Source organism: Lolium perenne, chromosome 3 (assembly GCF_019359855.2).
Source record: "Lolium perenne isolate Kyuss_39 chromosome 3, Kyuss_2.0, whole genome shotgun sequence".
NCBI classification, from domain to species: domain Eukaryota; kingdom Viridiplantae; phylum Streptophyta; class Magnoliopsida; order Poales; family Poaceae; genus Lolium; species Lolium perenne.
Genome location: NC_067246.2, coordinates 278986149 through 279005034, shown reverse-complemented (window position 1 = coordinate 279005034; position 18886 = coordinate 278986149). Strand labels below are relative to the sequence as shown.

At 43.9% G+C, this 18886-nt stretch overlaps 3 protein-coding genes across 3 annotated transcripts; 1 reads left to right on the top strand and 2 right to left on the bottom strand.

The window, feature by feature from the left end:
- Positions 1-6090, top strand: LOC127344389 (uncharacterized). Its single transcript, XM_051370654.2, has 4 exons — positions 1-182; positions 378-486; positions 2099-5286; positions 5375-6090. The coding sequence occupies exons 2-4, from the start codon at positions 469-471 to the stop codon at positions 5376-5378; spliced, it is 3210 nt and encodes a 1069-aa protein (XP_051226614.1). The 5' UTR covers positions 1-182; positions 378-468; the 3' UTR covers positions 5379-6090.
- A 2448-nt stretch (positions 6091-8538) lies between these two features.
- LOC127344390 (pleckstrin homology domain-containing protein 1) lies at positions 8539-9294 on the bottom strand. Its single transcript, XM_051370655.2, has one exon. It carries the CDS (start codon positions 9213-9215, stop codon positions 8751-8753), a length of 465 nt encoding a protein of 154 aa, XP_051226615.1. The 5' UTR covers positions 9216-9294; the 3' UTR covers positions 8539-8750.
- A 5738-nt stretch (positions 9295-15032) lies between these two features.
- Positions 15033-18245, bottom strand: LOC127344391 (uncharacterized). Its single transcript, XM_051370656.2, has 2 exons — positions 18022-18245; positions 15033-17792 (listed from the first exon to the last, which is right to left on the bottom strand). Exon 2 carries the CDS (start codon positions 17718-17720, stop codon positions 15447-15449), a length of 2274 nt encoding a protein of 757 aa, XP_051226616.1. The 5' UTR covers positions 17721-17792; positions 18022-18245; the 3' UTR covers positions 15033-15446.
- Between the last annotated feature and the right edge of the window lie 641 nt (positions 18246-18886).

The following is an 18886-nucleotide window of genomic DNA, read 5'->3' as shown; positions in this document are numbered from 1 at the left end:
TATAGGGAGGCAACAAGCAAGGAATCGATCATAGCCAAAGGCCAAACTCCACAGCGGCAGGCAACAATATTACTCTTGAACATTCTGCAACTCTGCTGTTAGCAGAAACAGATCGCGGTGCTTCGAGTTGTTGAAATCAAGTTTCTATATTCTAAAGCTGCGGCTATACATATACCATTGAGGTACGCACCTTCTGCCTTCCGGTATAAGAAATTTCAACGCCTGCCAGCTTTCTTGGTACCCTCAAACCTTGTTCTGCAAAATTTCGCTGCAGAATGAAACAAAACTTGTCTTTTGCATATATAGCACTGTGGGGATAATTTTTTTTTTTGAGGCCGGCAGTGCTTACGGTGTTATTTTTGTTCTCCTTTATTTAGGCGGTGGCTGAAATCTTCCATTGATGGGTTAGATGGATTGATTGGTTCGCTGCTCTTTTTCGTTCTTGGTTCTTCCACCGAGGAATTCAACATGGGTATTCCTAAAAAGGTACAAAACACTGGTGCATTTTGCATTCATTAAGTAACAGCAGGTGGCTTTCTTTTCGCCAGCTGTACTATGCTTTTAGCCTAGATGTAACATGTCAATTTAGTTGCAATGAGTGTTCAAATGCCCACTCGTTAGTTCACCGACGCGCCCATTCTTCATTTATATGCTCATATTGTATGTTGATATCAATTCATTTAATAAATAATGTTGCTGCTATGATAGATAGAACCGTCCCCATTGATAGAAATGAGTACTGTCCCCATTGATAGAAATGAGTACCGTCCCCATCGATAGAAACGATAGAGGCTCGTGTCGCTCCCAGGGGCGGCTCGGGCGAAACCCTAGCCACCACCATCCCCCTCCCCCCTCCCCGCATCTCCACGCCGCTGCCGGAGGAAGTCGGTGGCCAAAGCCCCTCAGACGGTGGTGGCATGCTCTCATCTCCGGGCGCGACTAGCGGTGGCGGGGGCCTCCTCCTCGCCTGGTGAGACCTTCGGTCAGAGCTTCGCGGTGGCCCTGGATGGCGCGACTTGTTCGGCGGAGATGGAAGCCGGGGTGGCGGCCCCGAATTTCTTCTACGACCTTGGGGATAGTTGTGGTCGCAAAGGCAACACGACGTCTGGTTCGGGGGACATGGTACAACTCATCCCCTCTTCTCCGCATGGTGCGGGTGGTGGTGGAGGGCCCGTTGAGATCTCCGATGCGTGTGGTGGTGGTGGTGGTGGAGGGGGGGGGGGGGTTGATCTGCCTAATAAAGGTGGCGGTCCTTATGTCCTTCTTGCGCCAAGATGACAGTGTTCTGCATGGTGCCGACTCTCATCGATCTGGATGGTGACGAGTTCCAGAAGGCTCCGCCGGTGATCTCCATTGGGCGTCTAATGCATGTAGATTTCTAAATCGGATGGGATTTAGTCGTGTGCACCCATATTTCTGGCAGTGCGGCTCCAGGAGGGAATGACGCGAACCTTCGCTGTCTCTACATGTCGGTTTCCGATTTTCATGGAGAATACAATGGCGGAGAATGTTATGACAGATGAGATCTGAGGTCTAGTAGTGACGGACTGAGTCTTCGTGGTGAAGTGGACTTTGCTTGGTGTTTCTTGACTTGCTGCAACGACATCGGCAAGTGGAGGCAGCAACACTTATCTTTCAGGGTGAATACCCAATGTATGGCCTTAATTGGTTATGTCTGCCGAGAACCAACCTGAGGTTGGGTGGTTAGGAGGGTGGTTGTACCCCCAGCCCATCAGAGTTCAAACCCCAGGTTTGACATCTGTGTGTCTCATAAAGGTGAAATATTCATTCAGCGGGAGGCGATGGTTTTGAGAGGCATTGTTTTGAGAGGACGGATTTGCTTCAGGAGGAAAACCCAAGGTTTGGCCTTAATTGGTTGTGCCTGATGGATTGTGGTTTGTGGTGCAGCTACAAGATTTTGATCTCCGTAGCAGAATCTTTTATTTTTCTTCTTCTTCTTTTTTGTAATTGGGTTGTGTGCATCCGTAATGTTTTTAAGAGATTTCGTTGTTGCAGAAGCTGAGTGTAATTGGTATCTTATCGATATTAATATATTCCTTTTGTTGAAAGAAAAACTAAATTGCAATGTTTGCTCCAGCACATAAAATCCAGAGATGTTGATGCCACCAGAGAGGCACTATTTAATTGTATTCAGAACATGGTGGATCAAAGCGTAATCTATTATGGTGGATGGAACGGAATCGGGGCGTCCGTCGTCATGAGATCCATGGCAGAAAAGCTTCCTTTTAGGAGAGACACTCCGAAATTATGCTTTGACAGGATAATTTTTATAGATTGCTTAGAATGGAAAAGTAGAAGATCAATGCAGAGGGCAATCGCAGAGGAACTGAAACTTGATCGGTCAACAATGGCTATTCTAGATAAGCAGGATGAAGAGGATGATTTTCATGGAATTGATGAAAAGTCAAGGGCTGAGATAGTAAGTGTGTCAGGAAAAATTAATGATATTTTGAGGGATAGTAGATTTTTGATGATATTTTGTAATGGGAGTGATGCCGAGATTGATTTATATGGTTCTGGTGTTCCTCCGTTTGGCAAGTTTGCCCACAACATTTTGATATGGACCTCGGGAAGGAGGTTGCTGACCATAAAAAATTATAAAAAGCACGAGCTGGTACACAAGTTGAGGATCACCCATGTTTTTGCTTATGACACTTATATTTATTTAACACCTGAAACTTTCTATGCACTCTTGTGTAAAGAGGCTGCCATCATAGCTGCGGGCATCGACCCGACAATGGTCGCAGATTGTTGTCTGTACAAATTATTCCTGCACGCCACCTTTTGCACCACCAGTAAATATGATTGGGCTAGTCATGCTGCCAATTGTTGGATATGTGACGGGATACTGCATGAGGACATAGAAAGGGAGATAAGCGATATGCTTCATAGAGAGATAAGTTTGGAGTGTGATGCTTCTATGATTCCTGGAGTGATTCGGATGTTCAAGGAACATTTGAAGCTTTCATTCTTGACAGTTAAAGATGATCAGAAATATAAAGAAGGACCATACCGTTGGATTTCAGTCACATCGAAGGATACAAATCTACATGGTATAAAAAATATTCCTGCACAGACATCATCATTTATCTTGAAGTTTGACATATCTGAACCACCGCTAGCCTTGACAAATAGTTTATTTCAACATTCTAGCATCCTTGGTGTGCTAATTCTTTGTTGTTGTGCCTTCAGTTTTGCATCACCTCCTTTTGTAAAATGCCATAGCCTCAAGTTCCTTGGATTAGACCACTGTACCGATAACAATACAAGTGAAATAAGGGATCACACTGAGTGGGCATATTTGTATAGGTTGAGGGTGCTAGACCTATGCTCCACGTATTGGACTGAAATCTTATCTCAAGAAAAGATTGATCTCATGGCCAACATCAGAGAGCTAAATATAGAGGGATTCATGTGTTGGCAATACACAACCTGCTTACAAGGGCGACTACCTAACCTAGAGAGGCTCCGGATAATCAAACCAACATGTGAACCCAATATTTCCACAGATTCGAGCAACTCCTTCCTCGGCAAGACAAAGCTAGAGATACTTGATTTGTCATGCAATAGTGATATGGAAATTCTACCAAGCAGCCTAACAGAAGTGAGTAGCCTTCAGGTGCTTGTCCTGGATGGTTGCACTAAGCTTCAAGATATTGTGCCTGATGTGCTCCCTCGCTTGCTAAGGTCATTTAGACTTGATGGTTATGTCCCACCAACTCGACATAAACCAGCTGTTGATCAACCTATGGAAGAAATCAGCCCATATAAGGAATCAGATGAGGAAGGTGCCAACAATATCTATAAGATCTCCCTAAAAGGTTGCACACAATTGGATAATCTGTTCTTGCGCGGGTTATTAAATCTTGTCGAGTTAGACCTGTCAGGAAGTGCAATTAAAGTTCTTGACTTTGAAACCATGGTGGTTGAAGTCCCAAGTATCAAACGACTATTTCTGCTAGGATGTGAGCACCTTCGTGCAATACGATGGGGTGGTGTTGGCACACAAGCTGACCTAGAGTTGTTGTGCATAGACACGCGAGCTGGAACTGTTCGTCCTTGGCCATCACTTAGTCAGAATAAACCCTTCAAGTTGCAGGTGCATGCTGTTGTTGAGGATGCAAGGCTTGTTTGGTCCTTATGCCCCCCAATATCAAAGGAAAGCCGGGCCAGTAGCATTAAGGATGTTTATTTTGATATCCATGTCACGTCATCACCTGTGTACAAGACATCTGTTCAACTCAAAGCAGTCTGTGAGGAGAAGACCGTCATGTACAGTGATCAAGTGTGCTCTGTTCCAGCAAGCAAATACATTGATGTCCTTAGCATGGTCAGAGATGCCCACATGCAGGCGTTTCCGGAGCCACCTACTACCAACCTGGACCGACATATCGAGATTGCTCAAGGAAGTTGTGGCTTGGAGAGCGCACTGGATGGAGATGATGGAGATGATGGAGATTCTCAACCACATAACTTAGCTTATATAATGAAATTGTTTGCGGAATCCCTACATGTGCACAATGTGTCGGCTAGACACGGTATTATTATACCTGTGGGAAAATTGGAAGTGCTCAAGCAATGCCGCGTGGAGAGCTGCCCCAATTTGTATACAGTGTTCCCGTCACGGTCGGATGGATTTTATAAACTGGAAACCTTCTGGGCACTGGATCTCCCGATGGCCCGCCAGATTTTGGGTAGAGGTTACCGCCTTGAAAATATTATCCAAAAAAACTTATTATTCGAATTATGGTTTGGACAAGCACTACCCAGGCAAATTAGTTCCTTCCAAAATCTGCGGTACCTACACCTAAGCTCCTGCCCCAGGCTTCAGTTCGTGTTCCCCGTGTGGTTCTCTTCCTTACCCAGCTTGGAGACCCTCCACATCCGCCACTGCGGTGTGCTCAAGCACATCTTTGTGCTGGACGGAGAGTACCCCCTGGAAATAGTCACCAAAGGTGTAGCGTTCCCAAAGCTAACCGCTATCCACCTGCACGATCTCGCCACACTGCGACAAATATGCGAGGTGAATATGGTGGCGCCCATACTCGAGAGCATCAAGATCAGAGGATGCTTTGGCCTGCGCCGGCTGCCGGTCGTGGAGGCCCGTGGTCCAGGAGTGAAGAAGCTGACCGTCGAGATCGAGAACGATGTGTGGGACGCGCTGGAGTGGGACGGCGCCGAGGCCGGCCACCACCCAAGCCACTTCGAGCCACCGGTTCACTCGCGCCACTACAAGAAGAAACTGCCCAGGACATCCGTCCTCAGGTATACTCGTCTGCATATTCATATTTCTTTGAATGCATGGTTGGAGTTAGCTTGCTCACCCCTTGTTTCTCCATCTCACGTTGCCTAGGTGATTCCTACACTGCACTTTACCGGGATGTGTAAATGTGTTTCTTTCATGGGGACTAGCTTGCTGATTTGGAGTGATGGATGCTATCCTGCCATCCTGCGGCTGTGTGCCTTGGTTTGATCGTGTGCTTTGAAGGAGAATTTCAGGTGTGATGGCCATCTATCAATTGATGGGTGGCCCTTAACTACTATCATGTGTTGTTGTGTCAGGTGTGAGCTTATGGTGGCTCTAACCTCATGTGTGGCTTTCAAATAACAGGCGGTCCGGTTCGTGCCTGTGTGCGCTAGCCTGACCGAGATATGTGTGGTTTGAGATTGAGAGTGTTTGATGTGTGTGTGCCTGCGTTCAACTTAACGATGCAAGGGGGATGGGACTGCCGCCAATCCCACCTCCCCTCCCGCCAGGAGAGCCGGTCTACTCCATCTGTGGGATCCCGCTCTACCCCAGCGGGATTAGCTACTTATGTGAGTGTCTGGTGTGTATCTGAACTACTTATGTGAGTGTCTGGTGTGTATCTGAACTAAGAAGCAGTTTGATTGCGTGCATCAAACTTTGGTGCATGCATGTTTGATGTGGTTTTGAAATATGCAAAAGCTATATATGTGTGCCGGCTGTTGCATTTAGCTGCCCGTTTGTGTGACACCGATGATGCATCTATTTCTAGTTTCTGGTTGCTAATTTAAGTAGAGTCGGTACCTGTACAACCAGATCGTGCGTAAATATGACTTCAGCCTGCACATAGTTTTGCAAGTAAATGAACGCCTGAACCTGCTGGTATCCTTTGCACGAAAGCCCTATTTTCTCTGAACCTAGCATGATACACAAAAGCTAAGTTAGGATATTTACCCTATCTCTTTCCTCTTTTGTTTCAAAAAAGAAGTAATCCTTTCGTAGTTGTAGGCTTGCAAAACTATGTACATGTTTACATGAAGAAAAGAAGAGAATAATCTGAACTTCTGAAGTGCATAAAAAAGTTGAGTTGCGCGGTTATGTTATGCTCATACCAGAGCTAAATAAGCCTTAAAAAAATGTTATGTTAGAAACTCAAACATGAAGAACAGGGTGGGTAGAAGTGAGATAAGAAGCTTTGCGAGAAAAAAATACTCCAAGAAGTAGTCTGTTTATCAGGAAAAATACCTATACAGAAGTGTGTTCTACACAAGTTTTACAGATCAAATGTGTCTACCAATTTTTATCTTTACATGAACAAATGGACAGAAAGAAAAGTCTATACTACATCCCACAGATGGTGGTAGAGTAGTTCATCCAAACATCTCATTCAATTTACATTAATAAGAGAATAAAGTTTTAGATGAAGCTGGCCCAAGCTTTGAGAGTTCTGGACTGAAAGAAAAGGCTATGCTAAATATAAACATGGTAATAGGCTAATAGCACCAACAACAGATCGGTTGATGACAAATTATATGTTGCTCTGTTAAATTTTTTTCTCCATATGGATCCCCAGATCAAAAATATTACCATCATTGAACTACGATGGTGTGATTTTGGAGAAGCAACTTACAAATCCTGGTAATCAAACCATATGGTATGTGAACATACTTGACAAATAAGTACAGAACACTGGTGGCAGAGGGCCTGCCGGCACAACAAACTCAAATGTTGCACTTATATCAAAAAAGGCTATACCAGACTTGCAGATCTGGTATGAGCATGTTACAGCTACACTGACACTAACTTGATAAACAACAGAGCTAAAGAAGGCTAAACAATGTTACAATTCAAACTACAGAGAACTGGCTGGGTAAAATTGAGATGAGAAGCTTTATGGGAAAAAAAGACTCGGCTTATCAGGAAAATACTTGCAATAACTGCAAAGATCCTCCCGCAATACAAAAATGTGCTCTTAACAAGATTAACAGGTATAAGCACTGTAGTTCATAACTCGCAAGTCATGCACCAGAACCAAGCTGCTCCTCAATTTGGTGTCTGCATTCCTAACCAAACTGAAACCATCTAGTTTGCACCTCTAACTACATCCATATACCTGTTTCAAAAGTAGACACATACTATCTTCTTCAGGGTCCAAATTTAAGTGTCATCATATACCAGTATGTGAATGTTATCTTACATGAACACCTTGGTACAATAACAGATTGAATGTGTACAAATTTTTATCTTTCTGGGTCCTCAAATCAGACATAAGCATTATAGCATTCGTAAGTCATGAACAAATTTAGGAGAAAAAAAAAATAATACTCTGTACTTCTATGCTACTAACCAGAGTTATCAGGACGCATTGTGTAACTATTATCTCCATGATTACAATACTTGCCACATCTGTCTCCTAAAGGCGCAACAATAGGAATCAGGTTAGCATTCAGCTCTTGAGCTTAGGTATTTCCAATGATGAGATGGAGTCTTGCATTTTTCAATAATTGAGGAGGGGGGATATAATCAGTGGAGGTATACTTAAAACCATGGTTTTAAAAGCGACGCCTTGGCGCCTTAAGGAGGGGGGGGGGGCGCTTTGGCGCCTAGGCGCCTAAAGCGGCCGTTTTTCCAAAGCGGAGGGGGGCGCCTTGACGCCTAGGCGACGCTTTTTAAACCATGCTTAAAACATCACTAGTTCAAAATCATTTGCTTATAATCATACTTTGTGTACAGTCATTTGCTTTGTGGATGCCTCAACATGATTAAACTATTGGTACAACAGCTATTTTGAGTTACACATTGAGAACCAAGCGCTGGCTTGGTGGCTAGAGCTCACCCTCACCCACCCGGGTCCGAATCAAAGGTGAAATGTTCTGACTAAATGGGTGTTATCTGCATGAAAAAATCGCTGGAGAACATTCATTTTGAGTTACATACTCATAAAAACACAATATAAATGGATGCAATCCTGCGCTGCCTTTTATCTGTTGATACTGAAGGCAAAGGAAGGATAGCAAAAACTATCTGTATAAGAATAGGTGTGAGTACGTCATGGCTAACTAAACAGGTTGTCGCAGAAGTAGCAAATGAAGATCTTGAATAAGCAAGCTACAATTCAATCATGATTTTATAGATCAAAAGCCTACTAGATATCCACCCATAGTAAGGTAAAAAATCACAGCAAGTCCAAAACGGTAAGACACATTAGCATGACAAATTTTCTACAGCTTGAAATTTACACTTAAGAATAGTTAAGAACTAACGCAGGTCAATTGACCAAACAGATTGAACAATACTTGAAAAAAGTTACATGAAGCAAACCGATCCGTAGCATGAAAGAGTACAAGGCTGTACACCTAAATCACCGATAGCCATCACTAATGCACACGTGATATCCGCAGAAAACAAGAATCAAATTCCTAAATAAGTAGGAGTAGAAAGATAAGTTACAGGGTCACCGGCCGTGTCCGATGGATCGACGAATCTATGATCTGTCGCCGGTTGTGGGCTGGCCGCTGTCGTAGTCGACGATCTCGTCGTCGGTGACGGATCGGGAGTGCTGGACGATGGAGCGGCCGATGGAGTTGATCCACTCCTCCTTCTCCTTGTCGGAGTCTGCGACGAAGTACATGGTCTCGCGCGGGGTGGAGAGCTCGAAGGCGAACTTGCGGTTGAGCACGTCCTCGGCGCCCTTGACGGTGAGGCAGGTGGCGACGGGGATGACGCCGCGGGGCACCGACGCGCGCGTGACGGTGGAGTCCTTGAACCAGAAGAGCTTCCCCTGCTTGAGCACGAACCACCGCCGCCGCCACGTCTTGATGTACTCGCCCTGCTTGTCCAGCCAGCCCCCGCGCTCGGGGGCGCGCCAGAAGTCGACGCCGTCCGTGGGGTCCGCTTGCGCCGACGGGGCGCCGCTGCCCATCACCGCTCGCCACAGGCTCGCCGCCATGAGAATGAGATGCGTACGGATTTGGGGATCGGGTCGAACGACTTGGGCGTCTTCTGGGGAGAAGGACGTTCTGGTTGTTTATGAACCCTGATTTAACGGAACGTCGTAGGGGTAGAATCAGAGGATATGAGCACCAGTGTTCTAGTTTTTCAAATAAATTAAAATCATAATTTTAAGATTCAAAAAATCCTGAAAAAATATCTGCATATAATCAATAATGTACCATACAAACGTGTAAAATATTAATTTCAAATACTTTATATTTTAAGCTACGGGCAAAAATGACAAAAGTGAGTAGTTATTTTCAAATCTCTAAAAACATATCAGATTTTGTTATTTTTGTCTAGCATAAAATAAAAAGAATTTCAGGTTGAGATTTTGCATGATTGTGAGATGTATCACTAACAATCTTCAGAATTATTTTCAGGTTTTTTAATAACTTATAAATATATTTTTATTTTAAAAAAAATTAGAGAGAGCACTGAAACTCGGGATCGTAGAATTAGACTATTGTAAACACAAATAATTCATATTGTACTCATTAGAGCATCTCCAGCAGATAGCCCCAAATCTAACCGGTAGTGATTGGGAGTTCAGTGAGAGAAAGTATTCACACCGATGGTTTTAATAGAATTTTAAATTTAATATAAGCCTCGAAAAACTACAAAGAAATCATGTCCCAAGAGAGGCTATTGGGCGCACCCACAGCTATCCGCAACTATTATTGTAATTATAATCTTCATCATGAAGAAAACATAAACCTAGTTCGGTTGGAGATACACTCGTTTGCAATAATAGTTTTCTTGTGGAATGAAATTACCAACACATTTTGGAAATCTTGTTTAGTCGCATACCTATCCCCATAAGCCCATATTTATACTACCATATGTGGTATGTTGTCCATATATATCATGTTTCCCATACATGACATTTCAATGTATGAACTAAATTCATACTAAACTTTGTTGCGTAGAAATTATTTTTTCGGATCTTCATGAATTTAAAAAATTTCATAATCGCCTTGGTCACCCATTATAGGGATATTGCGGGAAAAACCAAATTAGTGAAAATTTCGTTGGTCACAACTTAAAAGTTGCAAAATTCTCAAATCTCAGATTTTATGAGCACCTAATGTGTCATGAGTATTTTTTTATAAGTCTCTCACACTGCTAAAATTTATTGAACTTATTAAAGAAGATACATGTGGACTATTGAACAACTATCTGGGTCATATAATTATTTCATGGTATTCATAGACACTCTAATGGATGGTGAATGGATCGTAGCGAACAAGAGGGAGGGGTGAATGGACGCTACGTCAAGTTTTAGCCTTTTCAGTTTTAGCGGTGCGGAATGTAAAGGTGATTGCTTTAGCAGTGGCGGTGTTCCTACTATGATCCTAGACAAGTGCAAAAAGCAAAGGAACAAGCAAGATAGTAAGAGTAAGGAGCGGGACAACCGGATAGCGCGGAGACGAGGCGAGGTTTGTTTCCCGCGGTTCCTCTCACAAAAGAGAGTACGTCTGCGTTGAGGAGGTGCTAGCCTCACACAAGAGGCTAGGCGGCCACACCACGAAGGAAGGCCTCACCTTCTTCCTCGAGAGAGCTCCACAAAGGGGCTCCCCCTTCTCCACTATGGCACCGGTCGAGGCGGTGATTCCTTCACAAGATTGGGGCGAGCTCCACACCACAAGGAGGCTCCCAACAACCTATGAAGCTAGCACAACACCAAGCTAGCCTCCATAGGTGCACTTTCTCCAAGATCCCACCATAGGAACCCTAACTCCAAGATCCACTAAGGACTAGCAAGTATTGGTGAAATCTTTCTTGGTAGAACTATAGATCGGGGCCTCCTCCACCACTCCTCAAAATTTGGGCAAGATTGGTTGGATGGTTGGGGAGATCCTCAAGGTTTAAGCTCAGCAACAATGGAGGAGAGAGAGAGAAGAGATAAAATCGTGTTGGGGAAGAAGGGCCCTTTAAATAGGCCCCCCGAAATCCAACCGTTACCTGCAGTTTTTGCCTAAACGGTACTACCGCTTTGGGAAGCGGTACTACCGCTCTGGATTCGAAATCCCACAGAACTTATCCACGTGGACACATAGCGGTACTACCGCTCGCGGTACCGCTCGAGGTACCGCAATGGGCTCCAAACCTTACTGGATCCCAAGCGGTACCGAAGCGGTACCAGAGCGGTACGGCCGTAACTCCCGTTACGGTACTTAAGCGGTACCTCGGGCGGTACTACCGCTCTCAAGCGGTAGTACTGCTTGAGGTACCGTAACCTGTTCTGTGAGACAAATCCAGCGCAGAACTCCAGAGCGGTGCCATGGGGCGGTACTAATAGGGGTAGCGGTACTACCGCTACTAGTACCGGTAGTACCGGCCTGACAAAAACTGATTTCTCCTCTTTTCCTCTCCAACCATGTTACCTCGCGATACACATACAAAATCAGAAAACCTATAAGCTATGCTTCAGTCCTCCGATCTTGACGTGACCAGCGAGGTCACCGTGCAGTTGCAAATCTAACAAGGATACTCAAAGCACACGGTGAGATTGTTCAAGTGTTGTCATCAAACACACAAAACCCGGGGTTTAGACTTTGCTCTTTCAGATGGTCTTATACTCTTATGTGGGTCTCTAATCTCCACAAACCCATGATTTTACTAAATTAATTGCTTAAATTATCAAATTAAGAGCAAAATATTAATAACATATTTGTTAAACCAATACAACTATCATTTTCACAAGCATTTGTGATTTTACTAAGTACCTCTTGTACATACCCAGAATAGTGTATCTAATTTCTTTACCAAAAGAATCAAACTAACTAAATGACCACTTTGACAAATTTTTAACTTGTGAACATATTGTTGGACACATGCGGTCTTACACGTCGTAGATCTGATACAGATCACAAAAACTGCTTATCATACTGCTTCCCCTTGCAGTAAGTATAAGTACGTGGAAATCAAACAAGTATTTTCCATCTGTGATAATTCGGTTATATACCAATATCACCACCCCATCGTACATCATGGACACTCACATCAATTTGGGATCTATGTGATAAATAACTACGGTATAATTTTCTATTATCCGTAAAATACATTAAGACCCTAACAAGGGAGTTATTGATAGCCCGTACGCTGATTGCGTTTGCAATAAGGACATTTTTCGGCATTAGGGGGAGATTAGTACCACAAAGAATGCTGATAAATAAATTATAAATGTCATAGACTTTCAGTCTTCATATTCACGTACTTGAAAATCTGAACGATAAGTTCAATCATAAATTTGCAACACATTGCAAATCTGCCACATACATTTAATCGTGACAAATATGTCATAAAATCATATTATGCATGCAAACAATGTGCCAAAATAGTGAAGGTACCTAATATGATCACATGCCTCCCCAAATGAGAGCAAAAGAGGGAGAAACTAGGTCACATGAGATATAAATTCTCACATGCTTCCGCGGAAACATAGGAAATTAGATGCTCAACAAGTGAATGTAGTTCAACCTCAAGTTGAATAAAACATACCGGATGCCCATCATCCAAACCCAACACAAATGCGCGTACAATTTTAGGTGTTGGGACATCGAAACACTTTAACTCCATAGTTATGGGAAATCATGAGGGAGTTAAAATATTTTAATCACATTTCCACAAATCTTATAGATTCAATGGAATTATAAAACAAAGACTACATTTTGTCGACAAATATATTTATTCTTAAAATTGCTAAAATCTTTAGGGCCCTGAACCAAAGTCCATGGCAGAGTGCCTAATGCACTCATATATTGGTTCAACTATAAGGAAGCAATTGAATAAGAATAATACTTGCCCAAAAAAAGGGAGGTATTTAACATCATAATACCAACTCCTCATAAGCACCTTGCCTCTGGAAGACAAATGATATTTTGTTAACAACAAAAAATGAGCAATTAGGTGGTGAAAAAGCGAGGCTTGTAGCACATACCCTATTGGTATAAGTGGAATTATGTTTCGATGATAATATTATTGATAGTTATAAATAACCTATCCATGCGATTGATGGATGTAGTGATTACATAATCATATGGGTCACTCAATTTTGATATCTATATTAAAGTCCTTAAAACTTATACATCCAAATCCAAAATAAATCGCAACATATGTGTAATAATACAAAAGTCACTCTATGACTTAAAACAGTCAAACATAAATTGTGTGGTACAATTGACTATAAGAGCTCCTTCTTATGAAGAATTACTCGTACAATAACGATTGCTTATATGTAGTCATAAACAAAATCCCTAATTAGATTCTACATGACCTTTGTATATATTGATGCTTTTATCGTCAAAGTCATATACATGAAAGGTCCCTACAATCATATCAAGATGGAGATTTGGATAGAACCAAGTTTATAACTTGAGTATATTCCTTCGGAATACATATCAATCAATATTTACTTATCCATAAATTTTGGAGGAATTAAATATGGATAAATCAAATCAAAGATACATATGGTCACACTATCCCTAAGAGGGATATAAATTCATTCATACATTGTAGTAGTGATGCAATGATATTGGACCTCTTGTTCCATATCTAATTACAAACTACACCGCGAATGCGAATGTTTTGTTGTCAATTTCTTTAAAGTGCAAACCTCAACTAAAAGGTTGGTGTAAGTAATATCATCCGGTATATGTAAGGCACAAACGATCTTGATTAATTCCACATTGGAATATTAAGATTTGACCATCGTGTAATCTACATTGGCTATCATAGACCGAATTCAATGAAAGAGCCTTCTAACTAGGGAAACAAAATAGATTCTAATGGATTCATATATTGATTGACCACATGCAAGATCATGTGGTTAAGATTCAACAGAATCACCCACCATTATCTATCATATAATACCACTTGTATTGCTCAAATGCATAAGGGTTAAATTAATATTTTCCAAACTAGGGAGATAAACACCTTGCAACATATCATGTGAAAATCCAGTGTTTTATAGGTTTCATATTCCTGAATTTAAGTTCATGTATTGGTGTGAGACAACTTTTAGACTTGCAAAGTCTAGGGGGAGTAAAACTCCCAAATTATAACCCGGTGATGATCATTAGATCATATATATTGTACTCTTTTTCCCTTATTGAGTTTTCCCTAATGGTTTCTTATAAAATATTTTTAATGAGACAACATAAATACAAGCGTTTAGATATGCCACATTGCTTTCTCCATACATTTTTTCCATTGGGTTTTACAGGAGTTTTGAGTGGCACGTCATATTGCACTCTTTGCAATATTTACACAAAATATATGTCGTACCTCCTATTTTCTCCACTGGGTTTTTGAAAGGAAGTACAAAAAGCATTTTTATTATCTCCAAACTCATTCATGAGGTTTTTCCCTTCTCTAAGGTTTTTTCATATGAGTTCTCAAGGAGACAACAATCTTTACGTGTTGGACTATTTTCTATCCCAAAGGGTTTAAAGGAGTTTTAGCAACATAGAAAATACTACCCTCCTCATATTTTTTTCCACAGGGTTTTTGGGGAGAGATTATCAAGATATAAAGATCAAGGACTATGAAGAATATACATGAACACACTCAAGGTTATACAAGAGTATTATGAAGATTATACAAGGGATTTTCAAGAAACGGCGCTCTCCAAGGGGGAGTGTTAGATATAGTATTAACTTAGATCTTAAGCTAACTAGGTAGTTATTGTTTGGCCAAAGCTGTACAGGCGTCATGCCTCTTCGAGCGGACGTGAACCTTGTAATTACCGCCTCATTGGCACCTGTTCAGATTGTATATATACCCAAGTTCATGATCAATAAAGCAGAGATTTCATTCTCACTTCTTTTACATCAAACAAAGAGGAAGCAAGGGAGATATGCACACTCCTAAATTGCCAACTCTTCAAGTTCCCAATCAGATACTTAGGCCTCCCGCTTCACTACAAAAAAGCTCGAACGGAGGATTTCCAGGCTTCGCAGTGGAAGACCTATATGTTGACGCAAGGGGGAGATTAATTCTGCCTCAATTGGTGCTTAGCGCAATTGTAATCTACCATCTGTCGTTGGACCCTCCTCCATGGGTGTTCAAAGCTATAGACAAGATTAGAAGAGCTTTCCTTTGGAAAGGAACGGACGCTGTCGAGAGAGGGAAATACACTCCCAAATATAATCAGGATAACTCATTTTAAGCCTGACGGAAATCTTCAACAAACATCCGGATCCACAGACAGCTTTGGCGCCCTCGTGTTGGCATCAGCATCCGCCGTAGATATATCTGCCGCCCTCGTGCTCGCATCGTCATTGGCATCGCCATCCGCCGTAGATATCTCTGCTGCCCTCCTGTCAGCATCGGCATCCGTCGTAGATATTTCTGCTGCCCTCGTGCTGGCATCGCCATCCACCATAGACGTCCCAGCTGGTGCTGTACCGTTAGCAGCTGCTAGTCCGTCACGGTGGAAGTTAGACCTCGCGGTATATTCCACCAATAGCCCGATAGCAGTCACCAGCTCGCCGCCGTTGCTTAGCTGCTTGGAGTGGGCAACCTCGCTGCAGTGGCGAGCTGCATAGCACAGCATCTCGATCCACACCTCTGCAATCATCTGCAGCACGTCAGGTACGCCCCACTCGTCACTGAGCAGCATCCCGGCAAGGCCAGCTCCATCGATGTAAGCTAGACCATGGGGGTTATTATCTTCGATCTGAATGGAGCTCACGTCCGCATGGCGGCTGCTGCTACTACTAGTACCACTACCATGATCATCGCTATCGTCACCGTACTCGCGAAGAAGCAATCTGGCAAGGTGCTCCCTCGGTGTACGTGCACCATAATCGTCCCTACCTTGCAGCTCAGGCGAGCGCTGCTGCCATAGTGTGTCCAGACCATGGCAGTTGTTGTCGTACCGACTGCCGCGAACAGGGCCGGGCAGCATTTCGGGGCGCACCACGTAGAGGAACATCATGTAGTTGGAGAGCTCTCTGACTGTTTTGGCTAGGAGATCATCTGCACTCTGGTCCTGGGCCTGTTCATTCCCTGCTTCTGCTGCTGCCGGTGGTGCTGTCTCGCGGCAACAGAGGTAGACATCGGTGACTACGTGCCAGATAAGGATGCTCTGGTCGAAGTCAGCGTCGTCGATGCTCCAGCTGATCTCGTCGTACAATCCCACCTTCTGAAGTATCCACCTGCCCCGCGCGTTCCTCATGTCCCCTAGCTCCCGTCTTGGTATGGCTCCCAGCACCAAGTCCCTTGCACTCTGGGAAACCTCGGTGGTGCTCGAATAATGGAGTTTGTTCCACCAGTCCCCCAATCCTACTCTCTTGGTGATTCTACTCCTCCACTCCGTCGTGTCACGGGTGCAGAAACCCAGCAGGCTGTACTGTCCGATAGAGTAGAGCCACCGTCTGCTGTTCGCGGCCTTGAAACGCCTGCGGATGCACACGAGCGCACCATAGAGCAAATCCCATCTCCGAACATGCAAGGACGCGCATGTCCAAGAAGACCCTATAGCCCTGAACAGCGATGTGGTCTCCACGACCAAGGCCCCCAACAGAAGAACATATGTGACGATGGCATCAACTCTGTAAGCGTCGATGTTGTCATTGTTGTCCAGCTGAAACAACAGGAATGCTGTGAGAGTGGCTGTGGGAGAAACGACACGGATGCACCAGCCATACCAAGTGTGAATCACTGCTGCCTTTGTGTAGAGGATGTCGTACATCAACGAGAGCTGCATCTCGATCAGCTCGTACATGTATTTGCCACCGTTGAGCTCGATGCCTCGGTTCATGGCGTCGTGTTCGGGCACCGACGTTGTCAGGCTGTCGGCGAAGAGGCTCTTGCAAACGTTGAACGTGTAGTGAGCCCCTAGCAGAACCTCCTCTGCATCCAGTTCCCCTCGTCGTCGTCCATCGTAAGGTCGGCGACTGCCATCGGAATCAGGATCGCAGACGCCTATATCGAGGGACTTCCTAATGCTGTCTATATTGGCACACTTGAGCGCCCATGTCCTCTCCCCATACTTGATGAGACCTGTGACAAACATCAAAACGGAGGCGGCCATAACCAAGCTCCTGCCGGTGCTAGGAACATACAGCTGGTAGAGGACATAGGCGGCCCCCAGGACCTGCACGGCCAGAGTCAGCAGGTGGCGCAGCCAGAGTTGGTTGTCCTCCAAGGCGTAGGCGGTGATCGTGTCCGGGCCACCCAGGTGCAGCAGGAGGAACGGCGCCCAGAACGCCATGAGGTAGTGCTTCTCGCTGCTGCCGCTACTCCTGGTGCGGAGCGACAGGTGACCAAGCGTGTATATCGCGGTGGAGTCGGACATCAGGTACGCTAACCAAAGGAGGATCCTCAGCACAGCCGAGCCTTTGCGTCGACGAATCCTCGCGAAAGCGAGGAGGAAGACTTGAAGAGTGAAGCTGAGGAGCACCAGTATTTGGATCTCCCACTCTCTCCAAATCTGTGCTAGCCCTCCAGCCATTCTGTGCTCTAATGGGCTGAAAATGCAAACACGATGTGAACTTTCTCTAGATGTATACAAGAACTGCTCTTCCTGCAAAAAGAAAAGTATGAATATTTATTTTCCGCAGTGGAGCACTAGCATGAACTGTTTTTAACAGAGTCGAGGAACAAAGGACACAACTCAAAGCATAATCATAGTTGAAAAGAAGCAAAATAAATAAATAAATCCAGTCATGTTTCATCTCTAAGCGTCTAAACGAGCTTTGTTTTCTCCATGAATCTGAACTAAGCTTGCAGATGTCTTCAGATAGTATGCATACCTTACAACAAAATTCATATACGCGCGTGCACAAGCAGAGAGAAGTGAAGGAGATGATGCCTGCTAGCCTTAAATTGGACAGGCGCGTTAGTTTGGATGAAGCGGCAGAAGGCCAAGTCTTCCCGTGGACAGTTTCAGTTGGATATTTTTTCTGTTTATTGGTTGTGGTTCCTTATCAATCATTCCGTTCGATTGCTTCACTGGAATATGTGGTTCTCTGATTCTGCTCTCGTCATTTTCATGGGAGGGACATGAAGATGTTGTGTGCTGCTTCCCCATAAGACTTTGATGACGTTGACGGCTGTCAATTTAATATTTATTCTAGATTTCTACCTAAGATTTTTTTTTGAGAGAGTACGCCTAGGCTTAATAACAACTTTATTATGCTTCTAGGGTATATTTCCAACACTCTCTTATGTTTAAGGATTCGCTCGTGCAGGCGTGCTAGTGAGTTTCGCACGGTACCACCCAGGTTGGAGCAACTTTGAGTCCCTCGAAGTTACCATATTTGAAAAGGTTGAGCTTTGATGTCGTGTTACAATGGGCTTTGGACCACGCGCCGGCGAAGGAGCTTCTGAATGGCCTCGATGGTGATCTCATGAAATTCTTTCCTCCAAAACACAGGTGGTGTTTCTCGGTGAGTGCATAATTGTGGAACCTGCGCATGTGTTGAAGGTCCTCTTGGTTGAGTTGGGGGTGCAGGAATCAATAATAGCCGATGGCGTGCTGCAACCACCGTTCGTAGACGATGCATCCTACATCCAAGTATCATGTGCCCGTGCATATTCTACAGTTGTTGGACCACGAGACTTATAAAAACAAAGATAAATTGGGTAACATCCTTCTCGTGTGGCTCGGAATGGGTG